The 25,561-nt window shown below is 39.3% G+C and overlaps 1 protein-coding gene across 1 annotated transcript; it reads right to left on the bottom strand.

Moving 5' to 3' along the window:
* Positions 1-35: 35 nt before the first annotated feature.
* ERP27 (endoplasmic reticulum protein 27) lies at positions 36-25,429 on the bottom strand. Its single transcript, XM_049625132.1, has 7 exons — positions 24,171-25,429; positions 23,701-23,801; positions 21,668-21,805; positions 8,924-9,040; positions 4,824-4,949; positions 2,786-2,983; positions 36-2,380 (listed from the first exon to the last, which is right to left on the bottom strand). Exons 1-7 carry the CDS (start codon positions 24,262-24,264, stop codon positions 2,333-2,335), a joined length of 822 nt encoding a protein of 273 aa, XP_049481089.1. The 5' UTR covers positions 24,265-25,429; the 3' UTR covers positions 36-2,332.
* Positions 25,430-25,561: the final 132 nt, after the last annotated feature.

Genomic DNA, 25,561 nt, shown 5'->3' on the forward strand with positions numbered 1-25,561 from the left:
TCTGTCAAAAAAAAAAAAAAAAAAAAAAAAAAAGGCTTCTATCTTCTAGTATCTTTTTACAAAGTTCTATTGTATGGCATCACCACTTCCTTCAAACTTTAAACAAAAGTATGGCAATTTCTTGCCAGCTAGGGCTAAAGAATGAGTCCATCATGAAAAGTAGCTAACATATATCTAGATGTTTCAACAATAACATGACCTTGGGGAAAGAATGCAGAGTCTTAGGAAGATATTATCCAGAGACAGAGAAGATCTAGAAACTGTAGAACTTTATAATACTAAGTCTGATATTTAATGAATGAATGAGAAATTTTAGAAATTTCTTCTTTCTGAAAGAGTTCCCTTCTTTGGTCATGAGTTGCCAGAGCTACAAAAACCAGATTGACTGTGACACAGACAGGCAAAAATCTCTCACAGTTCTGGAAAACCATAAACTGAAGGAACAATTCAATACAATAAAGATAAAAGATAAGCATTAAAAGACAATATATAATAAAATTTCTGTCGCATGTCATCAAGCAGCAAAATGCACTATAAAGATGCGGTCAGTGTTGACCAATGTGGAATATTGGGTGAATTCATGGGAATTTATCTTTTGACATTTACCAAATTCTCACAGTGGTTTGGAATCTGCTATTTTTTAAGCAAAAAAAGAAGGAAATTTGAGAAAGAGGGAAGAGGGAAAAATAATAAAGCCAATTAAGTGCCTTGGAAATAAAGCAAATTAGCTGAAGAGTTGGATTGTAGGTAGGGAGAAAACAAGACTGGATAAGGAGGTTAAGAACACCCAGTAAGAATTGGAGGTGCCACTTGGAGATGGTGATTGGCAGCTATTAAGAATTTCCATGGATTGCAGGTAAGAAGAAACGGGTTTGTGTGGCCAGAGGATTTCAGCTGAATATCAGGAAGAATTTCCTGACTGTAGACGTCAAGAGCTCTGGTTTACAGGATCAAAGAGAGGCTTCTGGGATGTGCCTACCCTAGGAATATATTTTAGCCTCGAGAGAGAAGATGGGGTGGTTTCCTCCCCATGGGTGAACTGGACGGCCTCCTCACAATCCTTCAGTCTCATGTTGCTGAGGGAGCATGCCATACACTGCTGCTTTCATAGCGTCCTTGCCAGCTGTCCACTCCCAGCTCAGAGGCTGTGGAGTTTTCCCCACAGAAAGAAACAACTAAGTCTTTCACTCCCTGTTCCGCACTTGGACCAATCCTTAAGGTGCACACTGTGGTTTTTCAACTCTTCGGCACTTAGGCCCTTTCCTTCTGAGCCAAGGGCCTCCTGGGAACAATGCAGCATCTGTGTGTTGACAGTAACAGCCTGTAGGCCAGAGACACTCAGCCAAACTCTCCCTCTGTTTCACATGGGCTGGATTGAACACCTTACCTGCAATAATCCACTCCTAGTCAGCCCCCGCCCAGAGCCAAGTACCCCCCTCCTTACCTATTCCCCAACCTTTTACATAATTCAACTCCTAGCTCTTTTGCCACATTTATACCAATCCTCATGGAGGATGGTCTCTACCCACTCTCCATCCCACCCACCAAGTTAACAATAACACATTAGTGGCTCATGGCCGGACGCTAAACAGTGGACACCGAAGGGTGAGGTGCCTACTGCTTAATTGGGCATCTGGGTATTTACAAAAGGTTTGGCCTGCAAAGAGATGCCAGTCTTTTCTTATAACATTATTGCTTTTTATTTATTATGCGGTTGTTGATTTACATGGGGAGTTAGGAATGCTACACAAGCATAGAGTTTTTACATAGTCTGTTTCTGCTGAGTTTAGAGACTTGGAAACACCGGTTGACCCCGGCAAAAACGCAGTTCTGCAAAGGTGTTTAAAACTTCCTTTTGTTCTCGGCTGGGAGTTAGACAGGGACTTGTGCTCATGAGGAAGGTAGAGTTTCAACCCTTAACCACTAAAGAGCAGAAACTATGTTGCATGTACGTCCTGTGCAGTGTAAAGATTCAATATTAAATGACAAATCAGAATATCCTCCCTCCAGGAATGCCTCTCCTTCAAAGAAATATCACAATATTTCTCTTAAAGGCTCCATTCAGTGATGTGTGTTGCTGTGTATGGGACTACACAGTATGAATGCGTAGAAGAAGATCGGATGGGTAGTGAGAGAGTGTAGACAATTTAAAAGAAAGGATAAGGAGAGTAAATGAGATTTTAAGGAACAAAATGGAGGTGTGTGTGTGTGTGTGTGTGTGTGTGTGTGTTTAAGGCCTGTTCATCCTGTTGGTTAGCATCTCTGAAGTTTGAGTTGCCCTTTTGTTATATTGTGTAAATTCTTAGTAGTATTCGGGAGTATCAGGGAGAGCTCAGAGTTCCACCTTTGGAGTCTTTTCTTCTGATTCATGATTTTCTCTCTGAAAAACATCACAACACTATTATTTAGATTTGGGGCTCTTGGTTTTGAGAGATTAGCAAAATGAGTTATGTAATGACTCCTGGAAGACCTAAATCCATCTTTAATTTTTATTTCACGAACTCTTATATATGGGAATCTTATTTATTTCCCATTAATAATGCAAACAGAATGGTAAAACCCCAAATTCAGCTCCTTTGCATGTGCAAGACATCTTCCAAAGATGCATATGTAGTTCTATTCTCACGATTCTATCCTAACAAGCCTCCTGATCCTATCCACCATATCCTCATGTACTTTTGCTCTTAGTCAAATCCAGTAGAGCTTAAAGAATTTTTATTCAACAGGAAATGAGAAGACACAGAGAGTGACACTCAACTTGCTCTTCCTGAAGTCTCCCACTTACCAGCCGTTTCCCTCCCAAGAATCCATCACAAAAGTTCTGCACATTCTCCACTGAAACTTCCGCTCTGGGTAGTGTATCCCACTCCTCATCTAGAGTCCGGTAAATTGCCAAAGCGGGCAGTTGAGACTCCTTTAGTTTGAAAAATGAGATCACCTTCCCATTGGCCTTCACACCACTGTCCACCAGAACAAAAAGAATCTGCAGTTGGAGAGGTTTGAAAGGGGAACATCTATCTGAGGTCCGGAAGAGAAAGAGACTTTTCACGATTGTTGCAGGTTATACTGATTGAACTTATGGTCTGTGCCATCCAATTGAATGGATTGCTTCTTATTTTTCACTGCTTTGGTATTTTACCCCTTTGATCAAGTTTATTTAATTTTAAGAACAGAGAATTGGAAGCAACTTTAGTGATTAGCTAAATAAGCAAGGATAGCCTAATGGTTAAAAGCAGATGATACATTTTAAGTTTTGTGTCTGGTACTTTCTAGCTGTGTGACTTTGACACATTACTCAGCCTTTCTGAGGCTCAGTGTTCTCATCGGCAAGATAGGCTTTTGTTGGGGGAGATTAAATGAGAGGATCCATCTAGTATTTTCAGTACAGTTTTTAGCATGTGATAAATGCTTGATAAATGTCAACTATTTTATATTATTAAATCAAACCTTCTACCCAAAGTAGAAATATTTAGAATATTCTTGTTAGAGGATCGTCTACATTTAGAAACACTGAAAACTGCCAGTGTTAGGGAAACAACCACCAGAAGGTCAACTTATGTTACTACCAGACAGATGTCAGTATTGAAAATGTCTCTAGTTTAATGCAGTAGCCTTGAAGTGGTTGAAGTTTTACTATTTCAGTCATACCAAACAGAACTGTACAAAGTAGAGAGGGGACAGAAATAAACATTTATGGGACATCTAGTAGGCCCCAGGTATGATAGGTGCTTTATATGGGAAATAAGTCCTGAGTTTAAAACTTTAAGAGGCAATGGCAAAGAATAAATAAATTGTGACTAAAAAGTGATTTTTATTTTCAGCATCTTTGGGTCTCTATTTTCTTCACTTTTCAATACAGAAAAAAAATAGACTTCCCCCCAAGGGAAGATATGGTTATATAGGTCTTTAATAGTATGAAATACATCTTTAACTTAATTTAATGTATTTTTTTTGAATTTGCAAGCAAAAAGGTTTATCCTTATTGCTTCATTTTATTCATATTGAAAATATTTGTACCTTTTTTAAGTTTTAATTTTTTTATTTTTAGGAAACCCATTCATCAGCCTTCTTTGTTTGTTGTTTGTTTGTTCTTGTTTTTCAGGAGTAGAATTCAGTGATTCACCACTTACATACAACACCCAGTGCCCATCACAAGTGCCCTCTTTAGTACTCACCACCCATCTAGCCCACCTCCCACCCACCTCACTCTGGCAACCCATAGTTTGCTCTCTATCATTAAGAGTCTTTTGTGGTTTGTTTCCCTGTCATCTCTTTTATTCCCTCCTTCCCATATACCCATCTGTTTTGTTTCTTAAATTCCACATATGAGTGAAATCATATGGTATTTGTCTTTTTCTGACTGACTTATTTCACTTAGCATAATGCATTCTAGCTCCATCCGCATCATTGCAAGTGACAAGATTTCATTCTTTTTGATGACTAACATTCCATTATATATATATATATATATATATATATATATATATATAAATTCACATTTCCTTTATCCATTGATCAGTCGATGGACATTTGGGCTCTCTCCATAGGTTGGCTATTGTAGATAATGCTGCTATAAACATTAGGGTGCATGTACCCCTAATTAATCTGTATTTTTGTATCTTTTGGGTAAATACCTAATACAGCAATCGCAACATCTTTAATTTTAAAAAGGAATAATGTGACTTACTATGTCCCAGTTCTTAATTCATGATCTCTTAATCATACTCACTTTCCTTATTTATCTAACCTCCCTGGACCCATCTGCTTTTTTTAGTGTCCTAGTACTGAGTATTCAAAAGGGTTATCTGCCATTCCAGACTTACCTTCCCCTGGAAGAGCTTTGCAGCATTTTGGTATCTGTGCATGCTTTCCTCATACTCTGGGGAGGCCTTGTTCATCATCAGTAGAAGATGAATCTGAATCATGCTATTAAATAGGCCAATCGCAGTCTGGCAAATTGAAGTGTATTATAGTTAAATGGAATAGACAAGGAACAACAACAACAAACCATTAGTGGCAACCCAGTAAATAGGTAGGCTGAAATATAAATGAGAACTATCCACCCATAACACAAATGATAACTAGCCTCCATCTCGGCCCTCCATAATTCTCCCCTTGGGCAGTCATGCAACTGTGTAGATCCCTATCATCCATGATGAAAAAGGCTGAACTGAGCAACCATTGGGATATTGCAGAAATGACAGAGTGTGACTTCCAAGGTTAAGTCATAAAAAACATAGGGGCATCTGCCTTCTCTCTTCTATCACTCATGCTGGGGAAAGCCAGTCCCAGTGTTGGACACACAAGTAGCCTTATGAAGAGATTCACACAGCACAAAATGAAGGCCTTCTACTAATAGCCAGCACTGACTTGCCAGCTATGTGAAGCAGATCCTATAGCCCTAGTCCAACCCTCAGATGACTGACTACCTCTCTGACCAATGACTACAACCTCACAAGAACCCCCAGATCAAAAGCACCTCGCCTAGCCTCTCCCAAATTAACCCACAGAAACCGTGTGAGATAATCAAACTTTACTGTTTAGAAAAGCTGATAAATTTTGGGGTAATCTGTTATACATCAATAGACAACGAATATATCATGTAACTTATCAGTTACTTCTTCTCAGTCCCTTTCCATGTCGCAAGAGCAGTCAGATACACTTTTGAATGCTTATTATGTGCTGGACACTGTTTCCAGGTCTTTACATATAATAACCAACTTGATCCTCAAAGTTTCAGTTTTATACATGAGGGAATTAAGGCATAAACTCTCCCAAAGTTACATAAATTGTGGACTGGGATTCACACCAGGCAGTCTGGCTCCAGAGTCCATGCTCTTTATTTTTTAATTTTTTAGAGAGATAGAAAGCAAGAGGGGAGGGGGAGTTGGGGAGAGAACTTAAGCAGCTGCATGCTCAGTGTGGAGCCCGAACACAGGGCTTCATCCCATGACTCTGGGATCATAACCTGAGCCAAAATCAAGAGTCAGAAGCTCAACCAACTGAGCCACTCAAGCACCCCAGAGGCCATGCTCTTAACCATCAGGTTGTCCTGCTTTATACATAGTTAATTGCAAAACCCCATCTAAACCAACTCAAATGAAAGCCATTTGCCTGAAACCTCAGCAATAAGATAAGCTCTTCAGGAGGCCAGAAGCATTGGCCCTTTTTTGCTGATTAGAGATGGTGATTTCCCATGAAGTTATCAGTGACGGAGGGGAGTAGTACAGCCATGAGCCAGAGTGAGGAGAAGAGAGAGCTTTAAACTATGGCACTGGCTCTCTTCACTTTTTTTTTTTTCTTTTCCTGAAACCGTGCTCCAAGAGTCTCTTTTAAATAAATCCTATCCCTTTTCACCTCTCCCGCTTAAATACAGAAAGCATTTCTATAAAACTAGCATGTGTACAGGAAGCGAGAGTATGGTGGATGAATGAACTGTAAGACAGAGTCCCAGGATGCTGAGAAGGGGAGCCAGCTAGGTCGGATTCTTCTGGAAGCTACACACTACTCCGTAGAGATTTTCCAGCAGTATTGGCCAAGTAGGCAAGGAGTGTTCAATGAGCTCTTTTCCAAAACTTTCTTCCTGGAATTAATTAATTTATATTTTAGAGAGAGAGAGAGAGAGAGAGAGAATGAGCAGGGGAAAGGGGCAGAAGGAGAGAGAGAGAATCTTAAGCAGGCTCCACACTTAGGATGGAACCTGACGCAGGGCTTAATCCCATGACCCTGGGATCATGACCTGAAGGTTGCTCGACCAGCTGAGCCACCCAGGTGCCCCTCTACCTGGAGTTTAAAGCCAGTTCTTAGATTTTAAATTTGGGATATTGGATGTCAAATAAGAGTCTCTTGTTTTACTAGATCCTGCTACCTAAACTTAAAGCATGCATGTATCCTCCTAGAGCTGAGTTGGAGAATAATTTGGGAGAAGTCAAGAAATCAAAGCTAAAGAGTCAAAAAGTACAGCTGTCTTACTTTTTGGGTATACCCAGCTGTCTTGGGTATATCAGAAGTGATTAATTTAATCTTAACAGACAGTCTGATTTTCCACCTTGAAGCTAAGTATCAAGTGTGGGCATTAAACGTATACAGCTGGCTTAATACATGATTGTGAGTTTCTGCCTCCTCATTGTTACTGGTGCAAACCTCTGCATCCACAGCAGATGAGAAATAGCTATAGTAGAGGAGGCAGGTCTCCAAATGAGAAAAATATCACCTTTGGGAAATGTAGAAGTCACAACAAAAGGTGAACTTGCTTTTCTAAAGAAATTCTTACCTAATTTCTTCTTGATGTGATTTGCCTTCACTACTAATGTGGAATTTAAAGTAATATGTCATTACTTTGTAAGATAAGAGATGAACTCGGCACAAGAACTCAGGAAGGCCAGTCCTTGTTTAGTTAGCCCGCAGAACTCCAGGACCCTGGGGCCATAAACCTGGGGACTCTAAGATCATCTTTTCTTTTCCCACAAGAACTCCCAACCTCTACAAATATAATCATGAGAATGATGATGGTCTAGGAGAAAACTGCCTTTTTGATTATTGCTGCCAACACCCCTGGCGTGCGTGTGTTTGGAATCTTAACAAAGGTGGAAATGGAGTCACCACTCTATGAAGACAAACGTGGTGTGAAAGATGGACAGGAATTTAGTCAACAGGAAAAGGGGTGTTTCCTATTGAAGGCTGTGTGGGGCAATGGAAAAACCACAGGATTCTGTCAGACCAGTCATGAAAAAAAAAGCAGGGACAAGTGCAGAGAGCTGTTTCGGAAGCTCAAATTGCTAGTCATATGGCCTTGAGGAACTTTCCTTTTCTGAACTCTCTTTTCTTTCCTGTGAAGTGGGAGTAGACAATATGAGCTAATCCATCAGGAGTTAAAATTTCTGCCTTCAGTTCTACCTTTCTGACTTAGTGACCTTGAATAAGTCACTTGGATCTTAAATGTGCTCCTTGATAAAATGGGCATAGTAATTTTCTCTCTTTGGCCTCAAAAAATCAATGTGAACATTAAGTGAGAAAACGGATGTGAATTGGCTTTGTGAGTTCTAAAAACCATGATGTGCTCTAAAGTACTGTTATTAGAGAATGCACAGCATTTCAGAACTGATGAGATCACTGGAAATTAATACTCTATCACCTTATGTTCTACACCAGGGAAAAGAAAAGACAGGACATAGAAAGTAATCAATTCACTGTGTACGCTGTAGAATGTTAGACGACCAGAAGATGATCAGAATGGGTGGGCTGATGCCTTCACCCAGGTGGCATGCAGTGTGCAACACCATAAGATAAATCTAGAAAGAAAGCTACATCACCATGAGGGTCTAGGCATGTGTAGGGGGTGCCAGACCAAGAATTGTTAGTTACAGGTCCACAAGGAGGAAGGACGAAGTTTTAAAAACTTTTGTAGAAATTTTACATTGCTGTAACATCCAAGTATGTGATCAGTGGGCTTTATTTTTTAATACTTAATTTTTCCATTAAATTGTATTTTGCAAGCGGATTGGTCACTGATGCCTTTGGAAAAGTGGATCTTCAGCATCGATTACAATTTTGTTTGAGAAGTGTGGTCTAGAGTGTTGCTTAGATGAGTTGCTTTTAATGAACACTCTCAGACAGCAAAGCTCAAAAGTGTTTGACTCGGTCACCTTGACTCTACATTTTGGCTCTCTTCCTTACTAGTCGTCTGATGAGTGTTTAAGTTTTCTAACTCTGTTTCTTTCTTTGTTGAGGAGGGACAAGTCTATCATACTTAAAGGGTTGGAGTAAAGTTTGCAACATAAACAGCTGAGTGTTCAGTTAATATCAGTTACTGTTATTATTGGTCAAAGGATTAAAACTCCTGGAAGGAGAGATCTCTGTATGGAGACAAGTACCCTCCCTGACATAGGGACTTAAGGTTCTGGAGCCAAGGACTATTGTTTACCGCAGGGTTGTACTCTGTCACCAAGTGGAGGCTGTTGATCTCAATGAAGCGGCTTAATTTGGTGGCATCAATGCTTTCAATGTCTTTGCTCTCTAAGTCCAATTGTTCGTTATCCACCTGGGTAACACAAAAAGGATAAAATTGTCACTGTTCTGATTTCTGGACTATCTACCACGTGTCAGGCACTAAAACTCAAAAGACATAAAGGGAAATAAGAAATATTCTCCACCTTCAAAGAACACACTGTCCTGTGGGATACAGAAATGTCATCACAGGGGAATCATGGGCCCATATATCACCTAAAGGAAGAGCAGAGAAGTTTCCAGGAGGAAGTAAGTCTTGAAAAATAGCTAAAATTTGGTTAGATGAATGAGGATGGGGAGAGAGTTTTAATTCAAAAAACAGTATTTACAATGGACAAAAAGATGAGAGATCCTATGTTCTGGAAGCTGCAGTTAGTTTGTCGTAACTATAACAGTAATTCTAGTTAAGTATGAGTAGCAGAGGGACAAGGTTAGTGGGGTAGGCTGGGGCAAACTTCTGAAGGGCCTTGAAGTCAAGCTAAATAGATTACACTCTAAGAACCTGAAGTCAAGGGTTTACATTTACATAATCAGATTTATGTATGTACCCTTTTAATGTGAAATAATATGCACATACAGAGAAAAGCATGAAACATAAAATGTAAAACTCAGTTTTTAAAAAATTATCACAGAGCAAACAACTGTGGAGCCACCACTTGGATAAAGAAGTAGAATATTGCCAGAACTCCTGATGCCTTCTGTCTTCCCTTCTAATCCATAATTTGCCCTTGTCTTTTTTTTGCCAAGGTTGACCATTACCTGACTTTTATGGTGGGCATTTTCATCCTTTTCTTTATAGCTTTAGATGCACTTAAAGATGCACTTTTTAATCCTATGGTTTAGTTTTCTTTTTTAAAACTTCATGAAAATAGAAATTAACAGTATATTTTATGTACACATATCTCATTTCTTTGCTTAACATTCTGTATATAGTCATTCATGTCATCACATTTAGCTGAAATTTGCTCATTTTCCTTGGCATATAATACTCCATTGTATAAATATGCAAAACTTACTCATTTTACACTGATGGATATTTAGATTATTTCCAGTTTCTGATTATTAAAATAATGCTGCAGTGAACACTCTTGTTCATGGGACATAATCGTTGTCCATATACCTTGGATTGGGATTTTTCATTAGAGAGTGTGTGTATTTTCAACTAACAACAACTGCCAAGCTATTGGGGCATCCGGGTGGCTCAGTTGGTTAAGCATTGAACTCTTGGTTTTGGCCCAGTCATGATCTCATGGTCATAGATCCAGCCCCATGTTGGGCTCTGTGCTTGGGATACTTTTTCTCCCCCTCTCTCTGCCCTTCCCATACTCACACACACACACACTCTCTCTCTCAAAATGGATAAATAAACTTAAAAAAATGCCAAACTATTTTCTAAGGTAGATAATAATTTATGCTTACACCTATATTGTTTGAAAGCTCCCATTGGTCCAACACTTGGTATTACCAGCCTTTATAATTTTATTCATTCTGGTGAATGTGTGGTAATGTCTTATTGTGGCTTTAATTGCAGTTCCCTGAGTAACCCCTTGTATGTCCTCTTTTACGAAGTGTCAATTCAAATCATTTGCTTATTGTTCTATTGAGCTATCTTTCTTTCACTGGTTTGAAGATGCTTTTATACGCTTTGTTATGTGAGCCTTTTGATGCTTCTGTATGGCATACCTTCCTTCACAGGGACCTTCCCTTTTGTTGGCTATTGCTCATGAACGGAAGGTAATTTCAATGTAGTTGAGGTTATCAATATTTTCCTTGGTAACTAGTGTGTATTTTTGTTTTGTTTTGTTTAAAAATCTTTGCACCAAAGTCATGAAGAAATTCTCTTATCTCCCATAAACATTATTATTTTATCTTTCACAATAGATCTAAGATCTACCTGGAACTTATTTCTCTCACTTTAAAATGGATGCTTAGATCCTTGATTTTTATCATCATCCTTCTCTAAAATATATATTAAAATCTACACATTTCCTCCTTACCGGGCTATAAATGTATCCATAAATTTTATATGTAGATTTCATTATCATTCAATCCAAATGTTTTCCAATTTCTCTTCTTATTTCTTCTCTAACCTATTGGCTCTTAAGAACTTAATTTAATCTTGCATTGATATGAATCAATATTAATCTTGTAATCAGTATTAACCTTGTAGCTTAATTTCTACATTTTATTTATATCATTTGTCAACTTCTGCATGTGTTATATATGTCCTTAAAATTATGTATAATCTGCAGTTTTTAATATAGTATTCTGTATAAACTAATGACTCACTTGGTTAATTTTATAATTCAAATTTTCTATATTCTTATTGAATTTTTTAACCAATTTATTTTATCAAGAGAGTAATATTAAAATCTCTGGGGTGCCTGGGTGGCTCAGTCTGTTAAGCGACTGACTTTTGGTTTTGCCTCAGGTCGTGATCTCACAGTTCCTGAGTTCGAGCCCTGAGTCAGGCTCTGGAAGCCAATTCGCAGGCTGCTTAATATTCTTTCTCTTCCCCTCTCTCTTTGTCCTTCCCCCACTCCCAAATAAATAAATTAACTTTAGGGGAAAAAAGTATTAAAATCTCCCAACATGATTGTGAATTTAACAATTTTTTCTTATAACTCTGTTAGATTTGCTTATATATTCTTAGGCCATGTATTAGACTCTATCCTTTTACTTTCAATCTATCTTTCTATTTTACATCTACATCTTTTGTCCCTATGTTTTAAAATATGTCCTTTGTAAAAAGCTCAGAGTTGTATTTTTTAATCCAGTCTGCCAGTCCTTGTCTTTGCATTGCATTATTTTTTATAGAATGTAATTACTAATATATTTATTTCCATATGCATTTCCCATTGTTTCTGCCTGTTCCAAATCCCACTTTCTTCCATTTCTGGACTACTTTGAATTGATTGAGCACTTTATATTATTCCTTCCTTCCCTTGATTGGCTTAGAAGTTACACAAGCTACAATCATTCTTTTGAAGATAACCAGCATGCACTACACAACATGGATTCTTTAGTTGTCAGAGTCTAATTTTAACTGGCAATTTTGTCTCTTCCTGGATAATGTAGAGATTAGAACAATTTAATACAGTTTTCCTCCATCCAACTATATACCCTGACCCCACACTCAAGGCTTACAGATGATTATTATTGTGTATTATAATTTTAAATCTCATATTTTTTGGTGAGATTTCTTCATTTCTTCCTGTACTTTTGAGCTTCTATCTGGGATGTTTTGCCCTCTGTCTAGAAAGCACCTTTTACGATGAGTCAGATCTTTTGGGCGACATAATCTCTCAGTTTGGTTTCTGAAAATATCTTTATTTCAGCTTTATTTTTCAAGCCTATTTTTGCTGGAGGTAGAAGTCTATGTTCACAATTATTTTCTTTCTGTTTTTGCAAGATATAATTCTTTACATGTAACATTCCACTCTTTCCACTGAGAAGTCATCAGTGAAATTTAGTATTGCCTTTTTGATGTTGCTTTGAGGGTAATCTCTTCTCTGATTTAAAATTATTCTCTTTTTTGGGGGTGCCTGGGTGGCTCAGTTGGTTGAGCGTCCGACTTCGGCTCAGGTCATGATCTCACAGTCCATGGGTTCGAGCCCCGCGTCGGGCTCTGTGCTGACAGCTCAGAGCCTGGAGCCTGCTTCAGATTCTGTGTCTCCCTCTCTCTCTCTGACCCTCCCGCATTCATGCTCTGTCTCTCTCTGTCTCAAAAATAAATAAACTTCAAAAAAAAAAAATAAATAAAATTATTCTCTTTTTCTTTGAGTCAGCTATTATACTATGGCATGGCTTAGGGTAGATTATATATATGATACATAAGTATAATTATATATGTGTAGAGGTATATGTGTGTATATCTATGTGCATGGGTATGTATATATATATATATATATATATATATACACACATACATATACGATCATCCTAATCCAATTTCAGGGATTGAGATGATTTGTTGTAGTCCTTGGGAAGGATGATTTACTTATGGTAAATCCTTGTTCTTAGGGTACTGTTCTTTAGGGTTCAAAGTGGGGCAAAGGCTGTTTTACTAAATCTACCTCCTACTTCCTCATCTGGGCCCTGGATTTCAACATTTAGTTTTCAGGTTCCTTGAGTGTCACAAAAAAGCTATTACACTTCTCAGACTCCTGACTGCTTCTTCAAAAACTAGTAAGAAGAGCCCCTAGACAAAAAGCAGTCCCAATACAGGGTTTTCCTTTTGGGGTTTTATCTTCTAGATCTTAGTCTAGTTATTTCTCTCTCTCTCTCTCTCTCTCTCACTCTCTCTCTCTCTTGCTAGTTCTCCAAAGACTCTTGCCCCCTTTACTATTTGCCTGGATTTTAAAATAAATTGTTATTGGTGAAAGGGATTATTTGGTTACCTAGTCTGTAATCCCAGATTAGCATTTTAGAGTTACCTTTCCACCATACTCAAATACATTAAAAGATAGGACTTCATACTGTCAATTCTTATCCCCAGAGTTTTCCATTCCCATCCCCCAATCTACTCCTGTCCATAAAGCACAAGATAATACTTCCATCGCCTAGAGCAACTATGCCTACAGACAAATGCTAGCTTCTGAACAGTTCTGTTTCTTAAAATAGTTTGAATCACTTTTGAGATCCTTGAGCTACCAACCCTTGGACATCTCAACCCCTTTCCCTTATGTCTGCTTTCTCATATAGGTCCTACCCAATCTGCTCTTGGTCTGGATCAGAACTATCCTTTTACCCCCCAAGCTCCTTTCTCTGAGTCAACCCAGCAAAGTCAGAGATAAGTGTCATTTTAGTTTATGCAGGAAGGAATTCATTTAAAGGTAAATTAAAGGTAAATTAAATACTAGGAATCCAAGATTGCTCATTATGCCCTTCGCATGATGACTCCCAGTTGCATATTTTTCTCTTCTTTTGTTCAAGGCAGTCTCCCATTGGTTAGTTAAAGGTAATATGCACCTTTAAGAAGTCCAAGGCACGCTATGGTTAATATTATTAATTCTGGATATATCTCCTGTAATACATTTGCAAATGAATCATTTGTTGAGTGCCTGTTGTATATTAGGCACTGAGGCACAGGAGTGCTGACATTCACTCAGATAGCGATTTAATTATTTTATGACTGTTTTGCACAACTCAAATTTAAGAAATAAATAAATGCTGAGGTACAAAAATATGTATTTCAAAATAAGAATTTTGAAAAAAATTCATCAAAACCATAGGATATTTTAATTTTTTTTTTTTTTTTTGACGGAGAGAGACAGAGCATGAGCAGGGGAGGGGCAGAGAGAGAGGGAGACACAGAATCAGAATCCAAAGCAGGCTCCAGGCTCTGAGCTGTCGGCACAGAGTCCGACCTGGGGCTTGAACTCATGGACCATGAGATCATAACCCGAGCTGAGGTCAACCGCTTAACCGACTGAGCCACCCAGGCGCCCCCAAACCATAGGATATTTTAAAATGTGAAGTCGCGGGGCACCTGGGTGGCTCAGTCGGTTAAGCATCTGCCTCTTGGTTTTGGCTCAGGTCACGATGTCATGGTTTGTGAGTTTGAGCCCGGAGTTGGGCTCTGTGCTGCTGCTGGTGCACAGCCTGCTGGGATTCTCTCTTCTTCTCTCTCTCTCTGCCCCTCCCCCCTGCGCATGCTCTATCTCTCTCAAAATAAATAAAAATAAAATGTGAACTCTCTCTTTGTATATTTAATTGTTTTAATATTCACAAAGTGGAACCGAGTGGAAGGTTTGGGGCAGAAATCTAAAAGCAAAAGGAAAAGTCTTCCTAGGGGGAGTCCTGGCCCAGCCTCTCTTATCCTCCTTCCCAGGGCACTAAGAGTGACGAAAGAAAGAAAATGAGCCCACAGGATCTTTGAGGCTGCTTAAGGCCTGCTTTGCCAGCTGGCATGTGTCCTTCTAACTTAAGGCTTTGCTAATTGCAAACATCAAACTCATCATTATTATAATCACAATCAGGGTCCTTTTACTATTTCATATGTCTGACTACTTCCTGATTATTTGTCTAGGAACTCTAGCGGCTGTGCCTCACCTAACAGAGCTGTGCTGCGGTCAGGAAGCCCCTCCCTCTCTGCCCTTTTCCAGGCAGTCCTTCCCATTTCCCAGAACAGGGAGAGCAGGAAGCCCAGTTATTCCAGGTGTTTCTGGGCTTAAGGAATGCGGCTTACTGGAGGCGAAGGATGTTAAGTGGTGATAACATTCTCGAAGTAGCAGAGTTTTAATAAAAACCACTCTCCTGAAGTCTCTCCAGTTTGTAGTGCTTCTTTTAATAAAACATGGCCGACTGGGTCACTCTTTCTTAAGCTAATAAACTCTGGAACGTCATGTGTAGGGCTCCTGGAAACAATATTCGAACAGGAAATCTCCCTCTGTAAAGGGAAGTATTTGCATAATGCCCTGGACAGAAAATCTGATCCTGAAACCAAGAGCTGGGGAAAGATTTTTTAATATATTTTTTTTCCCCAGTGTTTGGAAAGAATTTTACTTGAGATATCATGTTATTTTTCTTCCCCAAGAAAGAAGTACCAGAAGAAAAACAGAAACTGTAAACTAGAAGAGTTTCCACCTTAAAATACAATTTTGAGACTCCCCAAAGAATATTTGAAGTGGATTATTTTGTTTTAGACACTACTATCATACCAAAAGATTAATCAGGGGTTTTTTTTTTTTTCTGTTCATTAGTACTTCAGCAATATTCTTTTGAATTTCTATGTATTTCTTTAATTAACAACCCAGCACTTCATAAAGTATATTAAAGTTGTCTTAGTTTACACCACAGTTACAGTATTAAATATCTTGAATAACACTGAGAAATCATTTGTTAAACAAAATCCCTCATGTCCCTGGGTTTGTTTTTATAAACCATTTAGCTTGCCATATAGTTCATAAAACTATACTTTAGAAAAAAAACTTAATAATTTGACATACCTTACTTCCTGCATTTATTAGTTTATTTTTATGCACTCATTCCTTTTGATTCTCTTTGTTGGGAAAGGTGCATTCCTTTTTTTTTTCCTTCATTTCCTTCTTTCTTTCCTTCCTCCTTTTTCTTTTCTTTCTTTCTTTCTTTCTTTCTTTCTTTCTTTCCTTCTTTCTTTCTCTCTGAGAGAGAAGAGGAGGGGCAGAGAGAGAGAATCCCCAGTAGGCTCTGCACCGTCAGCATGGAACCCAACGTGGAACTCAATCCCATGAATTGTGAGATCATGACGTGATCCAAATTCAAGTCAGAAGCTTAACTGACTTAAACCACCCAGTGCCCCAAGGTGCTTTTAGTATAATAAGTAGCCAGCACATAACCATGTAGGGAATGGAAGAATGCTTTTACTGTGTTTCCATTACTATCCTATTGGGTCAAAGTTAGGCTAATTATATTTCTTAAAATAGAGGTGATTGAAGAAACCCAAAGCGGGATAAACATTCAAATAATATCTGAAATTCCATTTTAGAACAGGCTCATGGTTTATTCAACCCAGGATTATACCTCCATTAGGGCAACAATGAGAGCACTTGAGAGAGTGTGGAGGGTCTCCCTACAGTCACACTCACAAAAGACAAGCTGTCGTACACACTAAACAAGTTGTCATACACAACTTATTTTTGTTCCACTTAGTTCAATTCTTCCTGATCACATTTATATAGTTGTCCTGCCTGTTTTTGGAGAGTGGTGTATTCCATGAATATAACAATTGCTGGCTTCTTATTGCTCAAACATTTCAAAGCACCCAGTCCTGTCAACTCATTGCAGTCTTACTGTGTTTTCACCCATCATTATTCCAGTTTATCTCCAAATATGTTCTTACCATTGAAAACTCTCTATGTCTAAATCCTGAGATTTCTTTGCCAAAATGTGTAGTGCCTAGAGTAAATCTGGAGAAATGATTCTAGGGTTTAAGTAGTGCAAAGGCAGGGGTGGAGGTGGGGTTGAGGAATCGTTTAGGAGCAAGTGCTCTAAATAAGTAGGCTTTAGCATGAGAGGCATTAGAATAGATAGAATCTAGGAGTAAAAACAAAGGTTTTTGTCAGGGTTAAGTACTTTGGAAAGTCACTATAGTATCACAGAAATGGCATGATTTGGAGACAGCTATGCTGGGTATGAATCAGATGTCTGTTTACTCTATAGACTTTTTCTTAATTATTTAAAAAAAATTTAACGTTTATTTATTTTTGAGAGACAGAGAGAGAGGGAGCATGAGCAGGGGAGGAGCAGAGAGAGAGGGAGACACAGAATCCGAAGCAGGATCCTGGCTCTGAGCAGTCAGCACAGAGCCTGACGTGGGGCTCAAACTCAGGAACTGTGGGATCATGATCTGAGCCGAAGTGGACGCTTAACCAACTGAGCCACCCAGGCGCCCCTACTCTATACACTTTTGACAACTGAATTGATCTCATGGAACTTTAGCTTCCTTCTTGATAATGCAGGGACCATAATAATGATTGCGTCAGATTTGTGCGAGAATTAAATGGTAGAACACTGAAAAACACCTAGCATAGTGTCTATGATAAATTAGGTACTAAAAACAAACATAAAAACAAACAGAATGAACTATACATTTAAGATGAAGGTAGGTACCAAGAAATTTGCAACAGGTCCCCATTTCCTAATTGAAAAATGCATAGTCTTGATGTTCTTTAAAAAAAAAAAAAGTCATCCCAAACTCCTGAATAATAATCCTGTTAAAATATGGACCAAATTTTTGAAAGTATAAACTGAGAAAAATATGTTTATCTAAAAGTTGGCGCAGCACAAGCTGAACCTCTCCCAGACCTGCCAGTGGAGTAGGGCGGAACCGGTGTGTTTGTTTTTGGTATGGTACAGCAATAATCTCATCCACAGGGTTCCCAGGAGTTCATTCAGAGTGGGGCTGCCCTTCACGGTAAACAACAAGCAGATGCTAAGGGAGCATGAACAGCTCTGGGAAGTCATCTACAGGGCTTCACAAAGGATAGATTGTAAGCAAAGCTAATGTGCCTATTAGGGGTTATAAAATCTGTAGAGACATTGGAAGCAACAGCACTTGTTTTTCTTTCCCACATGTGTATCTTGGTAGTACTAAGACATTTACTTATTTATTTATTTATGTATTTATTTTAGTACCAAGACTTTTAAAATCAGTTCTTTATGAGGGGCACCTGGGTGGCTCAGTCGGTTAAGTGTCCAGCTTCGGCTCAGGTCATGATCTCACAGTTGGTGGGTTCAAGCCTGGAGTCAGGCTCTGTGCTGACAGCTCAGAGCCTGGAGCCTGCTTCGGATTCTGTGTCTCCCTCTCTCTCTGCCCCTCCCCCCACTCCCTCTCTCTCTCAAATGAATAAACATTAAAAACAAATTTAAAAAAAATCGGTTCTTTATGAGACTTAAAATAACAAACTGGGAAAGAAGTACTTGTGGAGATGTAGCTGATTAGAATTTTTTTATTGAAGGGTTACTACCAGTGGTCCAACAGTCACGCAAAAGGCATTAGCCTAACTTTCTGTCTTTCCTACCAAAGCTTTTCATTGGAAGAGCTTCATTTAATCCAATTTCACAATGGTGAAATGCACACCTGCAACTACTGTCCAGGTGGGAAAGAACTGGTGAAAGGACTCCGATGTGCTTTTGGAGGTGAGTCAGTTTCTCAAGTACTTCTGAGGGTCTTTGTGACCAGAGGCATATTGTGGGCTTTGGAAAACAAATGTGAACAATTCGTGGTTCCTACCCTTGAGCTGCTCATGGTCTAATGGAGTAGTAGGTGAGACAGACACAAAGATACATGACACGCACTATAAAGTGATAAATATAAATAGAGATATCAAAGTATAGAGGAATAGGCGGGCCAATTTGAAGATTCCTTGGAGGCTTTGTGTGGGATACAATGTCTGAACTCATTCACTTGAATCTGAAGAGTTAGCTAGGTGAGGCTAGGTGAAAGGGGGCATTGATGGTGGTGGCATTTTAGGCAGAGGAACAGCCTGTGTGAGTGAAATCATGGAGTTGTATCATCAAACTGTGTATACTTGGGAAGTGAGAGGATAAAGCCTATGGTAGGAGCATATTGGAAAAGGGACTAGAGAAGCAGATAGTGGCCAGGTCATAAAAGACTATATGTAACATTAAATATGTCAGTTTTTCATCTTGTAAGAAATGGGGAATGTTGAAGAGGTTTTAAGAAGGCAGTACCATGGCCCAATTTCCATTTGAAATACAGCCCTGTGATACCAATCTAGAAACTGGATATGAAGTAACAAAGGGAGAGTAAGAAGCTATCGAAATTGTTTATGTCAAAGATGCTAAGAGACTAAATAGGAAATAAGGTAGGAAAAGTAAAGGGGAATATAGATTCAATAAGATTGGAGGTGCAATGGGCAAAAATTAGACCAAATGAACATAACCATTCAATACAGTTGTTTTAGAGGAACAAATATAATTTAGCAGGTGCAGATGATAAATTCAGTTTTGGACATGTTGGGATGGTAGTGCTTATGAGTGTATCCAAATAGTTATATACAACAAGCATTCGAATCATGAGAGAGGTCCAGGCTAGAGATAAAGCACTTCAAATCCTCAGCAGACCCATGATAGTCAACAATAAGAATTGTATTACCTAAGGAAAACTCATTCATTCATTCATTCATTCATTCATTCAACAAACACTTAATGAGCACCTGCTATATGACAGACACTTTTTTTGGGCTCTGTGGTTGAAATAATGGACAAAATAGTCTCTGCTTCTACAGAACATGAATTCTATAAACCAGATTAGAAAGAGCACTGGATCAGAAAGCAGTGTAGATGGAGGCAGAGGTCTCGAGGAAACTAAGAAAAGCAGAAGAGGACCAGAAGTAGGCTCCTAGAAGTAATGGAAAGAAAGAATGTTGAAGAGACAGTCAACAATGTCAAACATGGCAGAGATGTTTACTTAAGTAAGACCTAAAGAATGCTCATTGGGTTTGGAAATATGGAAGCAATGCTGACCTCAGTAAAAGCAGTTTTGAGGGGGTGTGGGGCATAGATAAGATAGCAGTGTATTTAAGAGCTTAAAGAAAATTGGAGACACTGAATATAAAACACATTTAAAAGAGATGTGGATGAGAAGTGAAATATATAGGATGGAGGCTGGAGGGAGAAGGCCATTTGTGCAGAAATCTTGAAAACTTTATCTTTTGTCCCAATTTTGCATTTCCAGTGGATTCTGGACATCTTTATCTTGATATGCCACCAACAATACAACCTCAACAACTAACTAAAGCATCAGAAAACCCTATTTTTTGTGTATGCCCTCACTATTTCTACATACCCTGCCTTTAAACTTTGCCTCCTTTCCACAATTTTTATATTTAATCAGCAGCAGGACCTGCCTTTTCTTCACTTTCTATTGCTACCTCTGTACTGCAGACCCTCAGTACATGATTGATTTTGTCAGCCTAACCAAAGTCCTCTCTAACTTTTGTGTTCTTGCTTAACAATCCATCCCAGCCATCACTGCCAAAATCATCTTGCTAAAAACACATTCCTGTTCATGTTACTCTCCTGATCTCAAGGCTTTAAGGGTTTTCTAGTGCCAACCCAGTTAAATGCAAACCCACTAAATTGGTATTCAAGTTTCTCCATAATATGGTTTCAATCAAACTCCTCTGTCTTATATTTTTTTTCTCCAAACTTGTACCCTGAGATCCAGTCAAAGTGGCTTGATCATTGTTTCTTGAGTTTAATTTTTTCCCCACCTTGGACATGAATGCTCCTCTACTTCGTCCAAATTTTGTCTACCCTTTAAATTCTAGTTCAGTCCGGTTCCTCATTAAAACGTTTTTTTTAATGTTTATTTATTACTTTTGAGAGAGAGAGAGCGAGAGACAGAGACAGAGAGAGAGACAGAGACAGAGCAAGTGGAGAAGGGGCAGAGAGAAAAGGAGACACAGAATCTGAAGTAGGCTCCAAGATCTAAGCTGTCAGCACAGAGCTTAATGTGGGGTTTGAATTTGTGAATGCGAGATCATGACCTCAGCTGAAATCGGACACTTGACTGAGCCACCCAGGTGCCCCTCGTTCCTCATTTTTTTTTTTTGTCAGAATTCCTGCATTGCATTTATCCTTTTAACCATTATAATACTTTATCCACAGTGATGTTTTTTGCATTGTAGATACTTATAAATTATGATTACATTCTCTACTATGTCTTAAGATCTATTGAAAGCAGGGGACATATTTAACATGTTTTTATTATCCGTATCTTGCAGATGACACAGATATTGTTTAACGCATGTTTGGTAAATGTAAGTGAACTCCCAGTGATATAAAAATATAAAATTTTAGAGCTCAAAATGACCTTAGAGATGATATGGTCAAACTCTTTTATTTTATAGATGAAGGAATTGAAACTAAAAACTGTTAAGTGAGTTGCCCATGTCGCATGGCTGGCCAGTGACAAAGCAGTGTTATAATCCTACCTCTTGACTCTCAGTCCAGTCTTCTTTCCAAGTCATGACAGCACCTGTTCGGGAAGCTTGAGTTGATCCACCATCTTTGTCATTATCGTCCCTGACTTAATGGTCCCTGGCACCATCATTAGTGTTAAAGTCATAGAGCCCTTCCTAGTTGCACAAATTTGTGAATCCACAACCAAAGGAAAAACTGGAAGAAGGCTCGAGCAGCCCACCCAACTTACCAGGCGGAAGAGGGAAATGGTGTTCCCAGTGATGTTGTAGTGGGCCAGAACCTCAGAATCAGTGCTGATTCCAAATGACACGGCTTGGAATTTTTGCACCATACTATGGAATAGGGACACTGCTGGGATTTCTAAATCCTGAAAACAAGAGGGGGGGAAAAACCCACAGGGATTATTTTGGAGAGGAGACACATAGAAATAGAATAGGGAGTAGAAACGTGCTCACTCATATAAAAAAATAATAGACTTGATTTAATGTCAAGTGAAACAACATTTACCTCTAAATTTGCCGTGGGGTTGTTGAATTTTCCAGGCTTGGTGGGCTAATAGGTAACTACAAAATTGTAGCTAAGCCTGAAACTCCTGTCTGGCCTTACCATAAAATTTGCAGTTTATTAGCAGAGAAGGGCCTCAAAATCATAGATGCCTGTGGAGTTTGGCTGCACTGTCATTGATATACCCGAGGAGGCAAATGTCTTGGGAACAATTTGTGGAGGAAAGAAGGAATGCAGAAATAAATAGGTACTGTCAAAGGTCCTGAAAGGAAAAAAAAAAATAATAATAAAGGAAATGAAAATGGAACTTAGAGGTTTTATTAACAAAAGTTTGTGCCGGATGTGGAAGAACAATCCTCTTCCCCTGCATTGAGCCTGAGGTATTGCCCATGAAGATACTGTTTCTGTGTTGTTCCAACTCTAGAACTCAGGCCTGCAGCAGACAGAAGGGAAACCACATCTAAGTAATGATCCAGTCCTTCTACAGCAAGCTGGCATCATTTTCCCTGCTGTCACAGGACCTTTGCCCATAGCAGCTCCAGGCAATAAACAGGAGGGAGCATATTCTTTTCTGACATCTTTCTGGGCTGGAGGAAGAGATGTGCAAAAAGAAAGAAGCTGACTAACCTTGCATCTGGGGTAATTGGAAAGGGTGTGTGGAGTTCATCCGAGGCTATGAACACTTGCTAATCTAGGCTTGCCCTTTTTTAATTCCCCTTAGAGTGGAATTACTCACGGATCAAATGACGGACGGCATCTGGTGGCTGTTTAAGTTATTGCAAATTCCTCTATTCCCACTTTCTTTGCTTCTCCCTGCCTTTCTGAAGGTGGCCGTTTCTGTCTACTGCTCAGATCTCTCATCACTGAGAAGCATGCTCCCCTGTCTTCCTTCCCCACATGCATCTCACTGAAGCTATTTCCAGCTGTGTACACAGAATTGACAGGGTGATGGTGACTAATTAGTGGAAATAGATAAGAAGGTCTGCAATAAGAGTAGGGGCTTGATCTGTGAGAATAACCAGATGTTACCTTCAAAGAAAGATAAAAATGCTGGAATGGTGCCCTTTCATTTATGGCTGCTTTCATTAGTCAGGCAGCCAATCTGGAAGATGGAGGCTAATACCTCAAATATTCAAAATGTCATCCTTTTTCAACATTTCAGAACAAACAAAGAGAAGGACAAGTGAGGGACTACCTACTTGGTAAGGCTTTAGAAAGAGATTAACTATTGACTAATGTGTTCCCTGAATGATAGAGGTTGGGTTTACTCTGGTCTCTGCCTCAGCAATCCAGATACTGACTTAACATTGAAAGCATTTATAGATGAGAAGATCCAGAACTCTTTTTTGGGGGGATGGGGGGAAGAGAGGGACAGAGGGAAAGAGAGAGAGAGAGAGAGAGAGAGAGAGAGAGAGAGAGAGAATCCCAAGAAGACTCCACACTCAGTGATGAAGCCCAATGAGGGGCTTGATCCCATGACCCTGGGATCATGACTTGAGCCAAAACTAAAAGTTGGATGCTCAGCTGACTGAGCCACGCAGGCACCCCAAGACTCAGAAGTCTTGAATCAAGTGTGAGAAAGACATAATTCAGAGACTGGGAATGTCTTGAAATTGAGAGGTCTAGATTGATAAGCTGAAAGTGAAGTCTGTGCCCCTTGACTTCTAGTGCAGTGGCCAGCAGGTGACTCTCATGTCTGCTCTGAGGTAGAATGTTTCCGGTTCTTTGGGGGAACAGAAATGGGGTCACTGGACAAACCTGGAAGAAACCTATGACAGCCACCTCAGCAGCAGCAATGAATTCCATGGCAGCTGGGACATCTGTGAGCTGCACAGTTTCCCGGGAAGCACCAGAATCATCTAGAGAGAGAGAGAGAGAGAGAGAAAGAGAAGCAGAAGGTTTTGGGGTATCATGTGCAGAAGAAGCGGTTCTAAATGCTGAGGGTATCCATACTTTTTCTCTTCAAGGCCAAGGAGATCACAGTCTCTAAGGGCACTGTCATCATTCTAAGGCTTTATTGTTTTATAAGGAAGGTGACTTCACCTCATGGTCTCTCTCTGAAGAATAATGCTAGGCTTCTCTTGCCTCTACTATGGAACACAAATCTTTATCCAGCATTTCCTAGAAGATGTTCTACATCGGGAAGAACAACACCCAGATCACTACCATATTCCCTTTCCTTCACAATACTTTTGCCCTATGGTCACCCAAGTGCTTTTTTCTTTTACCTGAGGATTCCTGAACTTCTGCAGCAACTTCTGGAGATAGTTGGCACATGAAAAGAAATAATAGAAACAGGAATCTGCATTGGTCAGCTTCCATCCTTCTTTTTCTGCTCCTGCTCCAAGCCCTGGACCTGTTATGGGAGGCCAATTCACAGCAGCCTACACCAGTTAACTGGCCATAGTGTTGTTAGTGTTCTGGGAACTTTGCAGCTGGTTCTATGGGAACCTTCAACTTCTGAGATTAAAGACCAGGTTCAGTGACAAGATCTCAGAACATAACCGGCCAGAAGAAAGTCAAGTCTGTTCATTTATAAATTTTTTTTTTAAATTTTTAATTTATTTTTGAGAAACAGAGTGAGACAAAGCGTGAGCGGGGGAGGGGCAGAGAGAGAAGGAGACACAGAATCTGAAGTAGACTCCAGGCTCTGAGCAAGCAGTCAGCACAGAGCCCGACGCAGGGCTTGAACCCACAAACTGTGAGATCATGACCTGAGTCGAAGTCGGACGCTCAACCGATTGAGCCACCCAGGTGCCCCAAGTCTGTTCATTTAGATTAAATAAAAAGGAAATATTCTCTGCAAGTATTGATATAAGTACTAGGGATACAAAGATAAGTATGATCTGATCCAGCCTTTCCCAGATTGTTAGTGTGAAAGATGAACAAATAAACAGATCATTTAAATATAAAATGGGAGGTGATTAAAAATTGAGAAACTCATAGGATACTATGAAAATACAGACTTAAGGACACTTAGCACAATCGTGGGGTTCAGTGAAGGTTTTCTTCCTACAAGGGATACCTAAGCAGAGTTCTCTGTAAATAGGATTTTTCCAGGCAACAGCGGTGGAAAGAGAGTTTCATGTAAAGAGCCCATTCATGTAAAGAGCCCAAACACGGAGATGCAAATGTAATGTGTGAGAGAATTATTAGTAATTGAATTTAGGCCAGATTGTAGGGGGCATTATACAATAAGTGTAGGATCTTATTCTCAAAGCAACTGGGATTGTATTGGAAGGTTGTAAGCAGGAGAAAAGCAGTGGCTGATTTGGCCCACACGTGCCCTCTGAAATCCAAGATAGGATTCCCATAGGTAGTAAGATATATGGGTCTCAAGCTCAGGAGAAAGTTCCATATGGTACTACTATAAAATAAAATATCTCAGGACTTCTACTATTCACATTCTGAATATTCATTGCTCATTGCACTAGAACAGGGAGACTAAACATTTCCTAGTAATGTAAATACCGTCTCTACTGTGTCCAGCCCACACATATGCTCTGAGGAAACTCACAAATGTAAACAATGTAGTTATCATATTTGTTCAAAGAAAGAAGGCAAGGAAATGAGGGTCTCAGTCAGATCATACAACTGTTTTATTTATTCTCTTGTGTTG

Source organism: Panthera uncia, chromosome B4 (genome assembly GCF_023721935.1).
Source record: "Panthera uncia isolate 11264 chromosome B4, Puncia_PCG_1.0, whole genome shotgun sequence".
NCBI lineage: Eukaryota > Metazoa > Chordata > Mammalia > Carnivora > Felidae > Panthera > Panthera uncia.